Consider the following 14,999-nt stretch of genomic DNA (forward strand, 5'->3'; position numbering starts at 1 on the left):
TACCACAAAGATCATTATATTAATTTTCTTTTACTTTGTATTTCAGTTGGCTGAAATAAAAGTGAGGCTTTTTGAAGCAAAGCAAGCTTTGGAAGAATGCATTACTCTGCAGGATTTTAATAAGGCATCAGTATTAAAAGAACAAATAACTGAGTTGGAACGCACAAAAAATGATCTGATAAAAGCAGAAGAGCAACCTGAAATTATAGAAATGCATGTGGAGAAGGTCTCTTCCCTTCCTGTATTCCTAAGTGCTGGTTATATTTTAACATTTATTCTTAGTTTTAAAAGAAAGTCTAGCTTGGCTTTGTCTCGTGTACATTTTTTATATTGAAAACAAACATTTATGGTATTAGTATTTTCCTTCTGCAAGTATAGAAGCTGATGGTATGCCCCAGCAAAAAAATTAATTGCAGTTAAACTGTTCTTTTGTCCTTGAATAACTAAAGAATTCTAAAAGGATCTTGTTCTTACTCCTTTTGCTCTCAATTAGCTGAAAACATGAAAGGGGATCTATTTTCATCATAGTTTGTATACAGATGATGATTAATATTCTTGCACACAACAAATGTGTAGTGGACATATTTATTTGGGTATGGACAAATTATGATTAATGGCCCCATTCTTCTTATTACACCCACCATTTGTATTGATAATGTTTTTCTCTTTTCCCTGACCCACTTGAAGAGTGATCCTGAAACACTGTTGAAGTGTCTGATGATGTGTCATGAGCTTCTGAAGGTCATGTCCCTTTCTAAAGGAATCAGTCCAACCATAAATGAACTCATTCAGTCGCTGGTATGTAAGAATAAAAATACTGTTTACATTATAATGAAAACGGATACATTGTAGCTGGCCCTTGCATGCTGGCAGGATGGGTCGTGATTATTTCACAATCACTTTGCTGTATCTGTAGTGCTGTGCTTGGTGCTTTTAAGCCTTCTGAGAACCCAGTGTCTTGGAGGTGAGTGCAGGTAATGCTGTTCTGAGCTCCTATGACAGAACTGGTTGTGGCAGAGAGATACTAAAATACAATAAGAAAGTGATAAATGTTTGACTAATGTGTATGACAGTGCTGGACAGGGCTGAGGTATACTGTGCCAAGTGGAGAGCTTACTGCCTTTAATTACTTGGATTTTTTATCAGTCAAAGTTATGACAGCTCTAATAGATAACTTCTAACATTTGGGGTTTTGTTGTTGTTGTTGTTCTGACTTTTAGTTTGGTTTTAGTCAAAAGCTTTTTATCTTGGAAAGACTGGAACTCATATAGACCTTTTTTTCTTTCCTACCATGCACAAGAAAAGATTCTCCCCTCACCCCACTCTGTTTTCTTAGCACCTTTGAAGAGCAAAACATTTTTGTATTGAAAAATAAAGCAGTGGCATTATTTGCCTCTTGTAGTCTACAAGATACACTTGTTTCCATTGTGAAGACTATGGATTTGAAGATTAATATTTTTAAATATCCCAGCCTTTTAACTGTTACTGAGAGTGCAAACAAAAAATAGAAAAAAGTAATACACCATTGTATGAATGGTGTACTCACATGGGAATACTCTGTGCAATTCTTATCTGTTTAGAAATTTTATATTTGAAGTTTATGATGCAAGTAGTCAAGATAAGGGCAGCAAGGAAAAGTATGGAATGGCTTCTACTGAGGAATGTTTAAATAGGTTACTTCTTTGTAACCTGGAGAGGACTTAAGGGTAAGGCTTGAGAGAGGGCAGAAGTTGTAAGACATTGGAGAAAGTGAGTAAGGATTGGTTGATCACCCCATAAACCTATTCATTAGCAAGCTCAAAACAAATGAAATGAGTTGCGTTGTCACCTAATGTGATCTCTGGAATTCCTTGTCGCAGCATGGTGAACACTGGTATGAATTTCAAGGAAGACTGAGCAAGTTCAAGAAAAATAAATATTATGGAATTATTAGGTTGTTCCTATCTCAGCTGCAAATTCTTGGGACTTTGACAAGAATTCTTAGGATGTATCTGTTTAGTCTGTTTATGTAATACTTTCTAGGAATTTGGATGTGATCTTTTGATAAGAAGAAAATGGACTGGATGACTTTAGAATGGGAATTCTTAGAATTCAGCCTGGAAAGAAACTTGCTGAAATGTAGTGCAACCACACCTGATTTGTTACAGATGTATAGAAGTATTCTTAGAAGTCCTAATTAATGTTGTGTATCCCAGAAACCTTTTTTTAATTTTTTTCCACTTGGTCTTTCTTTAATTTTCACATTTGTTGTTTATTCCACTTTTCTTTGTCCAAGATCTTGGTTTTGTATTGATGTTCCTGCTGGATTTTCATGTATTAAATGACTTGGGATACTTATTTCTGTTTTTTTTTAAACCTAAACTCTTTGAGTAAATGCAAAAATATAAAAAGATGCCACTATAGTGTTCACACTGTATCTAGTCTGGCTTTTTTATTGTGTGGAGTTCTACAATTGTCTTCTCAAAACTATTCCAAGTACATCGAAGTGGCATCTGTATTTGGTAACTTGGGTACTGTTTCTCTGCAAGAATGCTAATGTCTTTTATAAAGAAATGTGTAGGTTTGTTATGTGTTGTCTTTTTTTTTCACAGAGTGATCAATTCCATTTTGTTTGAAAACAAATATTTATGAAAAACACCCACAAAGGAAAACACGTGATTTGTGCCGTTATTTTATTGCTGATTTCAAACAGCATACCCAATCTGCTTCTGTTTATATTTAGATGAACATAGTATTTAGTAGGTACCACTTTCCAAACTTGTATCAAACTAAATTATTTTTATTTTCAGGGTAAACACATTTTAGTAGTCAGTTTTTTATTTTCCATTTATATATTCAACCATAAAGTGTAATATTTTTGTTTCCAGATACTTCCTGGCATAACTAATCTTCATCCAGCTGTGAGAAATAAGGCAGTCTTGTGTTTGGGATGCTGTACCCTTCAAAAGAAAGAATTTGCTCAAAATCAGCTTCCACTGCTGTTACAGGTAAAATGTCTGATCAGAAACTGAGTAATGGTCTTTGTGACTTAGTAAATAAAACTGGTCTTGTATCCATAACAAACTGTTATACATAGTAATGGTCTTTGAGACCAGTGGTTCCTGATTTCCTGCAGATCTGGAGAGTGTGGTTTCATGTATATTTTTCTGATGTCTAATAGTATTAAAGCTTGTATTTTATCTTGGTAGTAGCATACCTTTCCTTTGTAAGGTCATCTGTTGTCTTGAAAGTTTCCAGGAATTCCTTATCTGAAACGTCTCACTTTTTTGTTCAAATCTGGTTGTAATCAGTCACGTATTTATATTATTTGATATGGAAAAGAGAAGCTGTAGTATTGTCTAAGCCTTCCTTGGGAAACCAAACTAAAAATGTGACTGTGATTGTTTTCACATTTCTGTGAAAACATACTTACCTGTGATCTTGGGTGTCTGATATAATTTCTGAATTACTATTTTTTTTATGGATTAAGGAAGAGTTGTTAAGTAGAGGATAAAGCAATATTGAAGCCAAGAAACAATATCATGGCCAAACATCCATGGATATAGAACATGTTGGATGCCATAATACCCGCTTCTCCCACCCTCATTGTAAATGTTCTGATGATGAGCTAATTGTATCGAAGATCACAACATTAACTTTTTTGACCCAGGCTTTGACAGTCGTGTAGGTGACCACTGTGCTTTATTAAGGGTGTGTTCATGTAGACACCTGAGAAATGTCAGCAGATGTCGAAATGAGATGCTGGGCTCAGACAAGATGGTAGAGCTGTCAGGTGCCATAGTAGGAGAACTTTGGGTTCCTAAAAGGTTAGCATATATTACTATTTTTAATTTGCTTTTGAGTATGTCTCATTAAAAACCAAGTTTGTTTAGGGAGGATTACAGTTGTTTTAGTAACTTAGATTTTAGACTTAAGTTATTTCTGTAGGTACTAAACTGCACAGTCTTTCTGTAGGCTGCTATCAGAAGCAGGGTGTGGGCTAAACAGATCTACAATCTCTAGGTTAACCCACCCATGATGTATGGTTTCACTTGAGTGCTAATTTGAACTCTAATACATATACTAACCTATGCAACTTTGACTTTTATTGTTATCTTGGTTCCTGCTGTCTTTTTAAATAGTGTTGATTTTAATTAAGCTGTACTTTTTTAAAGCTATGTTTCTGTAGTGCCTACCACAGGCAGACTTTGTGTTTGTCCAGTGTCTCTTTGAGTTGAACAATAAAATTACATCTCATACATGCGTGCTCACTCCATGAGTGAAATTCAGTTGATTTTGTGTAATGCAAATTGTATAGATAACTTGATTAACTGTTTCCCAGACTGTATTATAAATCCAGGTTTAAACTTGTATCACACCTTACTAAAGTCTGAAAGTTGTCTCAGGAACAATAGACAGTTTCCCAAATAATTAGTTGCCTTAAAGCAAAAAATCTTATGGTGAATTTTAACATTGGTGGTCGACTGGAAGATGATGTATGTATTTTTCTTATTAAACCTAGGTTTTACAAATAGATAATACAAAGATAAAGCTCAGTGCTTTAAAGGCAATCTTTGATCAACTAATGCTGTTTGGAATTGAGCCTTTTAAAACCAGAAGAGACAATGACTCTCAAAGTGAAAGTGCACACATTAGAACTGAAAATGACGAGGATGAAAGCAAAACAATAGCAGAGGATGAAGAGGACAGTGCCACAATTAACAGCCTTCTGAAACTACTTTCAGGTTTCTTAGACAGTGAGGTAAGGAATACTATAAAATTTGCCTTAATTTTGTTTTCAAATTATTATTGCAGATGGCTTACCATCACATTACATTGTATGTGAATATTATGTGATGTGTAACTGAAATCAATGGTCTTGTGTTTAAATGGTCGTCCTAGAAAATGCCTACAAGTTTGTCACTGATACAGACTAACAGTACTCTTGAGGTGGCTTTGAGTTCTATGCAGGTGCAAATATATGAATGTAGAGAATCGATTGGCAAGATAGGATGTAGACTAATACTAGAAATTATCAGTGCAAGACAGTGTGGTTGGTGTGTTTGTAATGAGTTCCCTTTTCAGTTTTCAGAGCTTAGGACAGTAGCTGCAGAAGGCATTGCCAAACTGATGTTTTCTGGGAGGCTGATCAGTGCCAAGCTCCTCTCTCGCCTTGTTTTGTTGTGGTACAACCCCGTGACTGAAGAGGATACTCGGCTTCGACACTGTCTAGGAGTATTCTTCCCTTTATTTGCATATGCAAACAGGTAATGGTCTTTGTCATTTGTTGTGTGACAATATACATTGAGCTAGCAGCTTTAGGAGCCTTTTTTGGTCTTGCACAAGTAGAAATTGCACAATTGATAGACCTACAGGTTTAATTCAGCCTCCTATGCCTATTGCTCTTGAAAGTACATAATCTCAACCTGTGACTATTCTGACGACTTTCCATTAATTCCTTTTTACCCCTGTGGCCTTCCACTTTTTTTTTTTCTTTCCTAAGCCTATAATTGAAACTATTCTCCAAGATACTGAATAAAATATTAATTTAAAAAGATGTGCTTTACTTATTTATGCTGTTGAGCACTAAAGGTAGGCTTTGAAGTGTCACTAAAAGCAGGAATGCTTCAAAAGGATATAATCAGTGCCCAGCAGATATCAAAGCAGCAGGCTGGTGGGCTGTGGCTTGGGAGATGGTTTTTTGTTTTTGAAGTAAAGAATACTCCAATTTAAATTCACAGCAGATTCAAAATCTCCTGTTTATTTTGGTAGTGGACAAAGGAGGTAAAGAGCTTATGTAAACAGCAATTCTCATCTTTCACCTGCTGAATGAAAAAGTTGTTTAACTTTTTGTTAAATTTTGTTAAATTGTTTAACATTTGCTGCTAGTGGTTTGAGTGAGTTAGAACAAACTGAGTATTTGTCTGTTTGGTTTTTTGTTCAAGTTTTAATTTAGGTCTATTATATCTTACTGTACCTATTTGTCAAGCCAAATTGAATTAAATTTTTGTGGCCAATACATCACCACATCAAGGGATGCAGTTCAAACAGGAGTTGTTTGGAGACACAAAAAACCTAACAAATGTATTTTTGCTGTTGTCACGAAAAAAAATACACAGTTTCCTCCAGAATGGGGTTTTCCCTACTTAAGTTCTTTTGAAAATAAGTAACAGAAAAACTGATTTCATATGCTTCCAGTTTCTCTGATATGGATTGATTAATTTAAGCCTTAAAACATTGATAATCTTGTGAATGTCATCTTCTGAAGCTGTGAATGTCTCTTTTTAAATTTTTTTTTAATGAGTTTCAGTGATTGCCCACCTGAGTAATTCTGTGTATTTCCAAATCATTTACAAATAAGGCAACTTCTGGCACCTTATAGATGATCTTTTTCTTGAAAGAATAACATGGTGTGTGTTTTAAGCAAAAATCAGAAAAATCAGTGGAGAAAATAGTCCTAAGCCTTAGCCTGGCTCACTGATTGGGAATCTCTTTAGTTGGGAAATCTTTTTTTTTTTTTTTTTTTTTTTTTGTCTCAAAACATTATTTGTGTCCTGGATAGCAAATGGTCCATTTTAAGATGAATAATTTACTGTTTTCTGTTACCAATACTGTATTTTTAGAAGAGAATTAATTAATACCATGTGTAATTGAGAACTGTCTGTATAGCTGCCATTCAGAAAAGGAGAACTCAGGTAAGTAATAAATGAGATTTGGCTGAGGTTCATGTCCAGTCTTGGCAGTGATCTCTTACTAAACCTTAAATTTCCATTTGTTTTCTAGGTGCTGCTCTGTTAACTTCTCCATCTGGTCACAGATATAGTCTATGGGCTTACTTTTTGAAAATAAATATTTGAACTCTGAGGAAAAAATGTTTATGCTGACTTTTTAAAATAATCTTTGATGTCAGGAGAGCGGCATGGCTTGCTAGAACAGGGACAACAAGTAACCAGTGAACTATTCTTATTCGTGGAATGTTTTCTAAACAGTGTTAAACTCTCCGGCAGCCTAAGAGGAGAAACTTCTCTCTGCCTGGTGCCTTCATGTTACTAGACTTTTTCTTTTTTTTTTACTTTATTTTTAATGTAGAGGAAATAATCTGAATGATACTTCAGTTATGCTTAGCTAAAGCCTCAAAGCCGCTGCTGAGAGTTTTTGCTTGGGTTCTTTTTTGTAGTGCTCGAAAGGTCTTTCGGTCAGTTGGTTTTGCTCAGTAGTCCAGCAGCAAACAATCTGCTATTTTGAAATGATTTACTTTGTTCATTTTCTCCTGTAGTTATTTTGGTTTCATATAGGAAGTTAATAAATATCAGAAACAACAAAGGCTTCACTTCAATTAGTACCCTGTACTTTTCAACACCTTGCCTTTCAAATTGTTTTGAAAAATCTTGTGGAACCAGGCTTTTAGACAACTTGCTGCAGAACTGAGAGCAACATGGTTTTTAGGCTTGTTTAGCAGGAATGATGAACTCTTCTGAGAAAAAAGCATGAGTACTTCTTCCAAAACACTTGTTAGCCTCTGCATTTTTTTTTTTTTTTGCCAGGCTTCCTTGCTTTCTTACACTATGAAAAGTACCCGCAAAGAAAAAGGCTAGCTAGAAAGGAGGAATGAGCAGAAGACAAGATTGATCTAAAAAAAAAAAATTACAGAAATGTATTTATGTAAATGTATTGTCTTGTCCCTTAGGAGTAAATATGTCTGTATATATCAGAAATATCAGTCAGGTTTTCAGTACTAAGGATGAATGTTCAAACTCTTCAGAGGCAGGAAGTGTTACTTAAAACTTGCTTGAAATAAATACCATGTGCTAAAATTTTGATTGGTTCTGTGAAGCAGTTTTGATATCTTGATCTTGCTGGCTGTTGCTACAAAGGTTGGCTGCTCACACTTTGCTTTGACTGATGTGTTGCAATGGGTCGGGGAACTTTCATCCTGGAAGACAAAACAGTTTTGTTTTGTTATGCTACTAATACTTGACACCATTGAAATAGGTCTAACCAGGAATGCTTTGAAGAAGCTTATCTTCCAACTCTGCAAACACTGTTAAATGCTCCTGCAACGTCACCTTTGTCTGAAGTAGATATCAATAATGTTTCTGAACTGTTAGTGGACTTGACAAGACCAAGTGGACTGAAACTTCAGTCTAAAAATTCTCAGGACTATCAGGTACAGTGTGTTGAACTGTAGGAAAATAGTATTTAGTCTAGAGATTAAGAACTGCCCCCTCCCTGCCTCCCCCCGCCACTTGCTTACTGCTATCTGTCTGGGCCTCTGAGATTCCCAGTGCCAGCAGTTGGATTAAATGAAATCTTATACCTTGACACTTTCCCTCCCACCTCTTTCCCCCCCATCTCCCTTGCCTCTTACAATTAAAAAAATGCTCGTAGGACCTTGCACCGTGGCTAATTGTCTATACTGAGAAAAATGTTTATAAAAATCATTTGGTGTACATACTAAAAATATTGCATTTTAGGAAAATGTTTACTCAGTAAAATAAGACAATTAATGGCTTAAATCAGAATGTTCTCACTGCTGTCTCTTTTAAATAGTTCTCAACAAAATGTCTGATACCTAATTTCTTTCCTTTACAGGAGTTAACAGTGCATGATAGTTTAGCCATGAAAATTTGCAATGAAATCCTGACAGACCCAACTGCACCAGATGTCCGTATTTATGCAAGAGCTTTAAATTCACTAGAACTCAGTAATTCTTCCACAGAGAATCTTCTGGTGTTGCTCAATGAGATTCTAGAGGTAGTACATAAATAACACGGTTTTTACTTTTTTATTCATTAGCAATCTAATATTCTGATATACTTAAAAATGAAGTGACTTTGCTTACTATGATGATGTGACTGGAATTTCTCTTTTAAGCAGTCTTTGAAAATTAATTTTTGAGTAATTTACAAAATTAGCTGATATCACTGCATAAACTATTGACAGTATAACCAGGGTGCAACAGGTGTGCCCAATCTGATATATTGCACTACAGTGAGATCTTTTGATAACTGTGATGTAGTTAATATTTTAGGTTAAAATAAAATTCAGTATTAAGTCATTTGCAGTTTGGATGGCTTTTCTCTACTTAATAATTAAGAGCTGAAATGTTACACCTAAACTTATGATGTAATTGGAAGATCATTAGCGAACATGAAAAGGGTACTTGATTTAAGGTGAAGTGGGAAGGGATTGATTACAAGAGTTTTTACTTAGGTGCTTTTATTTATATTGAAAAAAAGGAAAATTTGGGAATATGACAGACAACCACCATGGTATATATAAATGTTGAAAAGAATGCTGAAATCCACCATGCCTATATCATGCAGAGGTAGCTATACTCCAAGTCCAGTTGCTTTAATGTTTTTCAGGTTTCCTTTAAAGAAATGATTAAAAATTAAAAAATGTGAGCTTTCAGTGCCTGGTGTTGATGGAGAAAGTGTTTCTACTTTCAGCTTGACTGATCATTTTCCTGTCACACATATCCTTTGTGCAGTAAATTTAACTAATCCTGTTAGTAGGTAAATTTAATGGATGAAATAAATAGTTGTAAAATTAGGTAGCATTAAATGTCTGTTCTCCAGAAAGTGAAAGATAAACTGTGTCAAAGAACTATTGAGAAGATCAAGATGAACTTGACCAAGGATCCTAATGTGGGCAAAAACGACTCAAGACAAACTGAGGAAACAGGTGGAAGGACACAGGACGCTGACATCACATTGGCTGAAAATACTGTTAACAATGAAGAAGGTAATTCAGAAGAGGTGTAGTACAGTAGCAGGTGTACAATTCAGTGAATTGTTCAGATTTTATGAAATGGAGTTTTAATTTTTTATTCTTTAAATTAATGTACTTTTTGGAAAAAAATAGGAAAAGGTAGCATGTAGTAATAAATATGCACACAGTTTAAAATATTTTTACTGAAGTATTTTCCACTTTGTAGTGCTTTTTGACCAAATTTTGTCATATTACTCTGGTGTGAATAGTGCTATATTCTGCATCTTAAGCTCTGCCCTGCAGCTCTTTTTTTTTTTTACCAAAACCAGAATGAAGATATTTTGTTTTGTTTTAAATGTTTGGCACACTGTGCCTGCGAAATACGGATGCTGACTAACTCACCTTTAGAACGTGACTCGCTAACTTGGAGGAAGAAGGAAGTGCTGGGTGGGGTTCTTAGATTTTGGAGTTGCCATGCCTATGGTTCTTGCAGGCTGTGTTACAGCAGGATAGAGCTGATACCTTCAGTGTTTGCCCCAGTCTGTCCTTGTTGCAGACTCTTCTGTGGGAGCCACATTTCTTTCTATTGCTCTTTAAGAGTTTGAAGTGGAAGTAGCTGGGAGACTGCACTGCCGGCGCAGCTGCACGTGCCTCAGCAGTGTCCATTGTGCTGGGGGCTCACAAGGGAGAATATTTTATTCAGCAGAAAAGCAGTTGAATGAAACTCACTAGGTTTGCTTGCAGCAGCAAAGCAAAAGTACTGACAGGCAGCTGTTTGAAGCAGATTGTGTGCTCTTTTACATTCTTTATTTATATTTTTAGTGCATTATTTAGAGGCTTTAATCTGTTTTTTTTTTCCAGAAGTGCCAAATAGTTTAATTTCTTTTATCTTCTATGTTTATGTCTTCAAATATTTCTTGGATGGGAAGTTGGAAGTGTGCTTTTGAGCAAATAGTTGCAGTGTTTTTGCCTAACATCTGATAAGCCTTTTTGGTGTGAATTTGTCATGCAAAAGGATTTTTGAGCACTTTTTAAAGGCAGACTTAAAAGGAGAAAAGCATTGTTCCTTTTCCTTCTCCCACCCCTCCCTCAATACATTTGGGATTATTAAAAACTAAGCAGCATTTACTACTTCAAATTTGTGGGATTTCAAATTTTCAAAGGGTCTGGAGTACAAGTCCTATGAGGAGTGGCTGAGGGAGCTGGGGTTGTTCAGCCTGGAGAAAAGGAGTCTCCGGGGGACCTTATTGCTCTCTACAGCTCCCTGAAAGGCAAGGTGGGGGTTGGCCTCTACTCCCAGAAAAGTAGCAACAGGACAAGGGGAAATGGCCTCAAGTTGTGCTGGGGAGGTTCAGGTTGGTTATTAGGAAAAAATTCTTCACTGAAAGAGTGAAGAGGTTAAGCATTGGAACAGGCTGCTAAGGGAAGTAGTGGAGTTACCATCCCAGGAAGTGTTCAAAAAACAAGTGCATGTGGTACTTTGCAATATGGTTTTGTTTGGTCAAAGGTTGGACTTGATGATCTTGCAGGTCTTTTGCAACCTTAACAATTCTGTGATTCTGCCCAGTATGATCTTCTCCATAATTTTTTCAGAAGCTGAGGTTAAACTAACAGGTCTGTAGATCCCTTGGTCCTCCCTGATGCCTTTCTTGTAAATTGGAACCTCCCCAAACTCCCAAGACTTTTGGTAGATGATTGAGAGCATGTTGTGCTGTAGCATCCATTAGCTGAGTGACATTAAAGCTTCATGCATGCCTTGATATCTAGTTTTTGATTTAAAGAAAAAGTGGGGTTAGCTTGTGTGGTGTTTTTATATAACAGCTAAAATTTAAAATACTGGTACTTTAGATAATCAACTCTTAATTTCTGACTTCTGTTCGTGCTATTCTGTTTAACAGAAAAGAAACAAGATGCTCTTCAAACTCCAGTTAATGAAGTTAAAGAAACTGCAAAATTAAAATCCACAAGAAACAAAACTGGCAAAGGTACACTAGCTACAATATTAGTTGATTTTAATAAAAGAATTTCATGCTAACTTTTTGTGAATGTATAGATACAAAAGCCAGTCATACTCTGTTGCAGTTTTTACAGTTTTATTTGTTAAAAGATTAAAGTACTCTGTTCTGTGGAAATTTTTGTGCTGTTAGCCTCTCCCAATAACACAAATTTAAAAAAAAAAAAAAAAAAAAAAAAAAAAAAAAAAAAAAAAAGGAAAAAAAAAGAAAAAAAGTCTGGCTACAGGATTTCCAGAGAACCTGGTCACAGCCACTGACAGTAACAAACGTGTTTCTGGGAGAAGTGACAAATTGTGGGGTTTTTGTTGTTGCTTTTGTGTTGTGATCACATTCTGTCTGTGCTGACTGCATATTTCTGTTTCAATGCAATACAAACACTGAAGAAAAATACAAAACTAGTTTAAGAAAACAAATGGTATCATGATATGAAAAGAGACTTTTGCTTATACTTAGGGCAGCGCAAAGCGGCAGCAGAAGGGAGGTCTGTGAGCAGAAGAAAAACTGGCAGAAGTGTGAAGGGTGGTACTGGAAGGTAAGTCCTTGGCTCTTCACCATCAAAACCATGATGTCTCTTCCATCAAGAAAATTTAATTCAAATGTTTTTCTTTCCCAGGCCTTTACCTTTGATATCCTCTGTTCCTAAAACACAGATAAATATTTTAGAAAAATTTCTCTGATCTGATACTTTTGAAAGAGCGGCAGTTTTTTTAGAAAGAGCCTCTAGCCTTTTTTTAGCATACCTTTGGGGTGTAAAGTCAACATATATTCTGTCTGGCAAAAGTTAGATTTTTGGTTTACATTATTTCTCTTCTTCCAATCACTCTTTCTGCTTCTTTAATCTGTTCTGTGGAGCAGTCAATGTTTTTATTTCTCTCACCCCCCCCTGCCTCCCCCCACCCCCCAGTTTTGTTGCTTTTTTCCCATGTATTGATAAGCTTCTGAGAAGTGAAAACGATAATGGATTTCTTTCCTCGTGATCTTGTAGGATATGAGCATTAAAACATTATCTTTGTAACTTTTAGCTGTGCTCACTCTTTCTTAAGCAAGTAATCCATGGACTTCAGGGTCACCAGGGTCAGTCCATTCTCTTTTGCCTATTTGGTGTATTTATTTTGATTTCACCTAATTTTGGGGAGTTATGCTTATTTTGCAACTGCTATATCACTTGGAAAACAATATATTCTTCTCAAAAAATAAAAAGAATTGGTAAGAATTACTTTTGCTCTTTGAGACCATGTTTCAAGTTTGTTAATATAAAAATTCTTGAGTTTGCTTAGTCTTTTTGGCCCTACTTTTAAATATTGTGCATTTCAGTGATGATGAAGTTCCAGAATCGGTCCCAGTGTCAAGTTCAAGACCTCCAAGACGAGCGAAAACACTGGCACTTGAAAAAACAAGAATGAATCTTTCAAGGCTTCTGAATGAGGAGGTGGAGAATTGAAGACAAAAGGAGAGAAAGTGCCCTTTGCCAATGCTGGTAGTGAACATCAGACTTGAAAACTGAGGCTTATTTTCTTGTTAGTCATATTTAACTCATTCTATAATTTTAGATTTCTAGATTAGTTTTTTTTTAAACAGTGTTTTTCATTATTTTACCTGAACAAAGAGGTTTTTTTTTTTTTACTTTGCAGAGAATGCTGCTTCTTATCTGCAGATAAAATTGCTGTTGGTGTTAAGTACTCAATAGTTAAAGCTGTTTTGATGTTTAACATTAGCAGAGGGTTTGACCTGTAGTGGTTGCTTGTGATGGGAGTAGTTTTGAATGTACCTACATCTGTGGCAGCCACTTTCTTAATTTTTATAAGGTTTTGTAACAATTAAACCTGGTCAGCAGATGCACATATTTACTGTTCATGTAAATGTAAAATAAAGTTGATCTTCATTGTGAATTCTGCTTCCTGCAGATACACAGTCATGTCTGTCTGTGTTCCATTATGGATAATTTCAGAGGCAGTGGGAGAAATCTTAACGTTGATTGCTTGACAGGTTCCTCCCAACTACTGCTGCCAAACACAGCTTTCGAAGGAACTTGCATTTGAAGTAGGTAAGTGTACTATAAATGATCTTTGGTAATTCTCAAAAAATTACTTAGGGACACAAGTGAAAAGTAGTGTTCCCAAAGTGTAATGCCTAAACTATTATGCTATTTCCAAGCTTGCTTATAGGAAACAAGACAGGTTTGTGTTGCTTTTCCTCCTTTGCAGTTTTTGTTGGAAACTTGTCAACCTTCAAAATGCCACGACATGCTTTTCTGCTGATATTTGATATTCAGAAGCTTTTGTAACTGTGGTACATTATTTATATTTGTAACATTAAACAGAATTTTGAGGTCCTGAACTCCCTCTTTTGATAATTCTTTTCATATCCCCAAATTGTGTTGTAGGGTGAGTTTGTGTACATGCAAGCACTTGAGATCAGAGATGCTCTCTGTCCCCTTGAATGCTGCCTGAACATAGTTCAAATGGGCAAAGCATATAGTTCAGTTTTTCTCAGCTGATTGTCAATCAGAGCTTCCCTGGGGCTTTCAAGTTGGTTGACTTGAGGAGGGGAGGGAGGGTGTGTTTGTTTTGTTTTTTTTTCAGTTACAAGTTCTCTCTCTTTTGCTCTTTAACCACAAATACACTTTCAACAAGTGGTGCCTGCATTAACCGTAGGTGCTGTGCTGTGGATGTGGCTTCACCAGTGTGTGTTCATCGGAAAGAGACTTTGCCTTTGGCAAACAGCCAACACCTGGGCTGCTGTGGGGCTGCAGTGAGTGCCTTGTGGGGAGAGGCTGAGGGAGCTGGGCTTGTTCAGTCTGCAGGTGTTGGGAGGACCTTCAGTTACTTGCAAGGAGTCTGATGAAGAGATGGAACTGGGCTCTTGGTTGCATATGGTGGGAGGATAATAAGCAGTGGGTATAGGCTGGAAGTCTGGCCAGAATATAAGGGGGTAAAAGGTAGTGGAATGGGTTGAGAACTGTTGGAACCAAGTTGCTTGGAAAGGCCATGTAGGCTCTGTTCTAGTTTAAGACATGACTGGATGAAGTCCTCACAACTGTCTGCCTTTTTAACAGGACATTTGTGATGTCCTTTTATGCCTGAATTACCCTGTGATCCTTTCAGGCTGGAAACCTGATCAGCAACTGGCACTGAATTTTCAGCCCCTCTGTGTGATTTGCCTGCCCAGCTCCCTGTAAAGGGAAGGGATTTCTGTGCAATAGAAAATGTGGTGTGCTCTTGCAAAATTACTTCACCTATCAAGGAGAGGGTAGCTGCATAATTGGGATGATCAGATGTTTGCTGTCTTCTT

General features: G+C 36.3%; 1 protein-coding gene across 1 annotated transcript in view; it reads left to right on the plus strand.

Moving 5' to 3' along the window:
- The window catches only part of NCAPG (non-SMC condensin I complex subunit G), a 28,454-nt gene extending 15,155 nt beyond the window's left edge, over positions 1-13,299 (plus strand). The window contains exons 11-21 of the mRNA XM_027891251.1: positions 47-226; positions 688-798; positions 2,868-2,987; positions 4,502-4,741; positions 5,065-5,246; positions 7,972-8,146; positions 8,572-8,733; positions 9,561-9,726; positions 11,592-11,678; positions 12,162-12,240; positions 13,023-13,299. Coding sequence (XP_027747052.1) covers positions 47-226; positions 688-798; positions 2,868-2,987; positions 4,502-4,741; positions 5,065-5,246; positions 7,972-8,146; positions 8,572-8,733; positions 9,561-9,726; positions 11,592-11,678; positions 12,162-12,240; positions 13,023-13,149 — 1,629 coding nt within the window. The 3' untranslated portion in view covers positions 13,150-13,299. The remainder of the gene's footprint in view (positions 1-46; positions 227-687; positions 799-2,867; positions 2,988-4,501; positions 4,742-5,064; positions 5,247-7,971; positions 8,147-8,571; positions 8,734-9,560; positions 9,727-11,591; positions 11,679-12,161; positions 12,241-13,022) is intronic.
- Positions 13,300-14,999: the final 1,700 nt, after the last annotated feature.

The sequence above is a fragment of the Empidonax traillii genome, unplaced genomic scaffold (genome assembly GCF_003031625.1).
Source record: "Empidonax traillii isolate 1590-97213 ecotype Southwest subspecies unplaced genomic scaffold, ASM303162v1 scaffold312:size2399984, whole genome shotgun sequence".
In the NCBI taxonomy this organism is placed as follows: domain Eukaryota; kingdom Metazoa; phylum Chordata; class Aves; order Passeriformes; family Tyrannidae; genus Empidonax; species Empidonax traillii.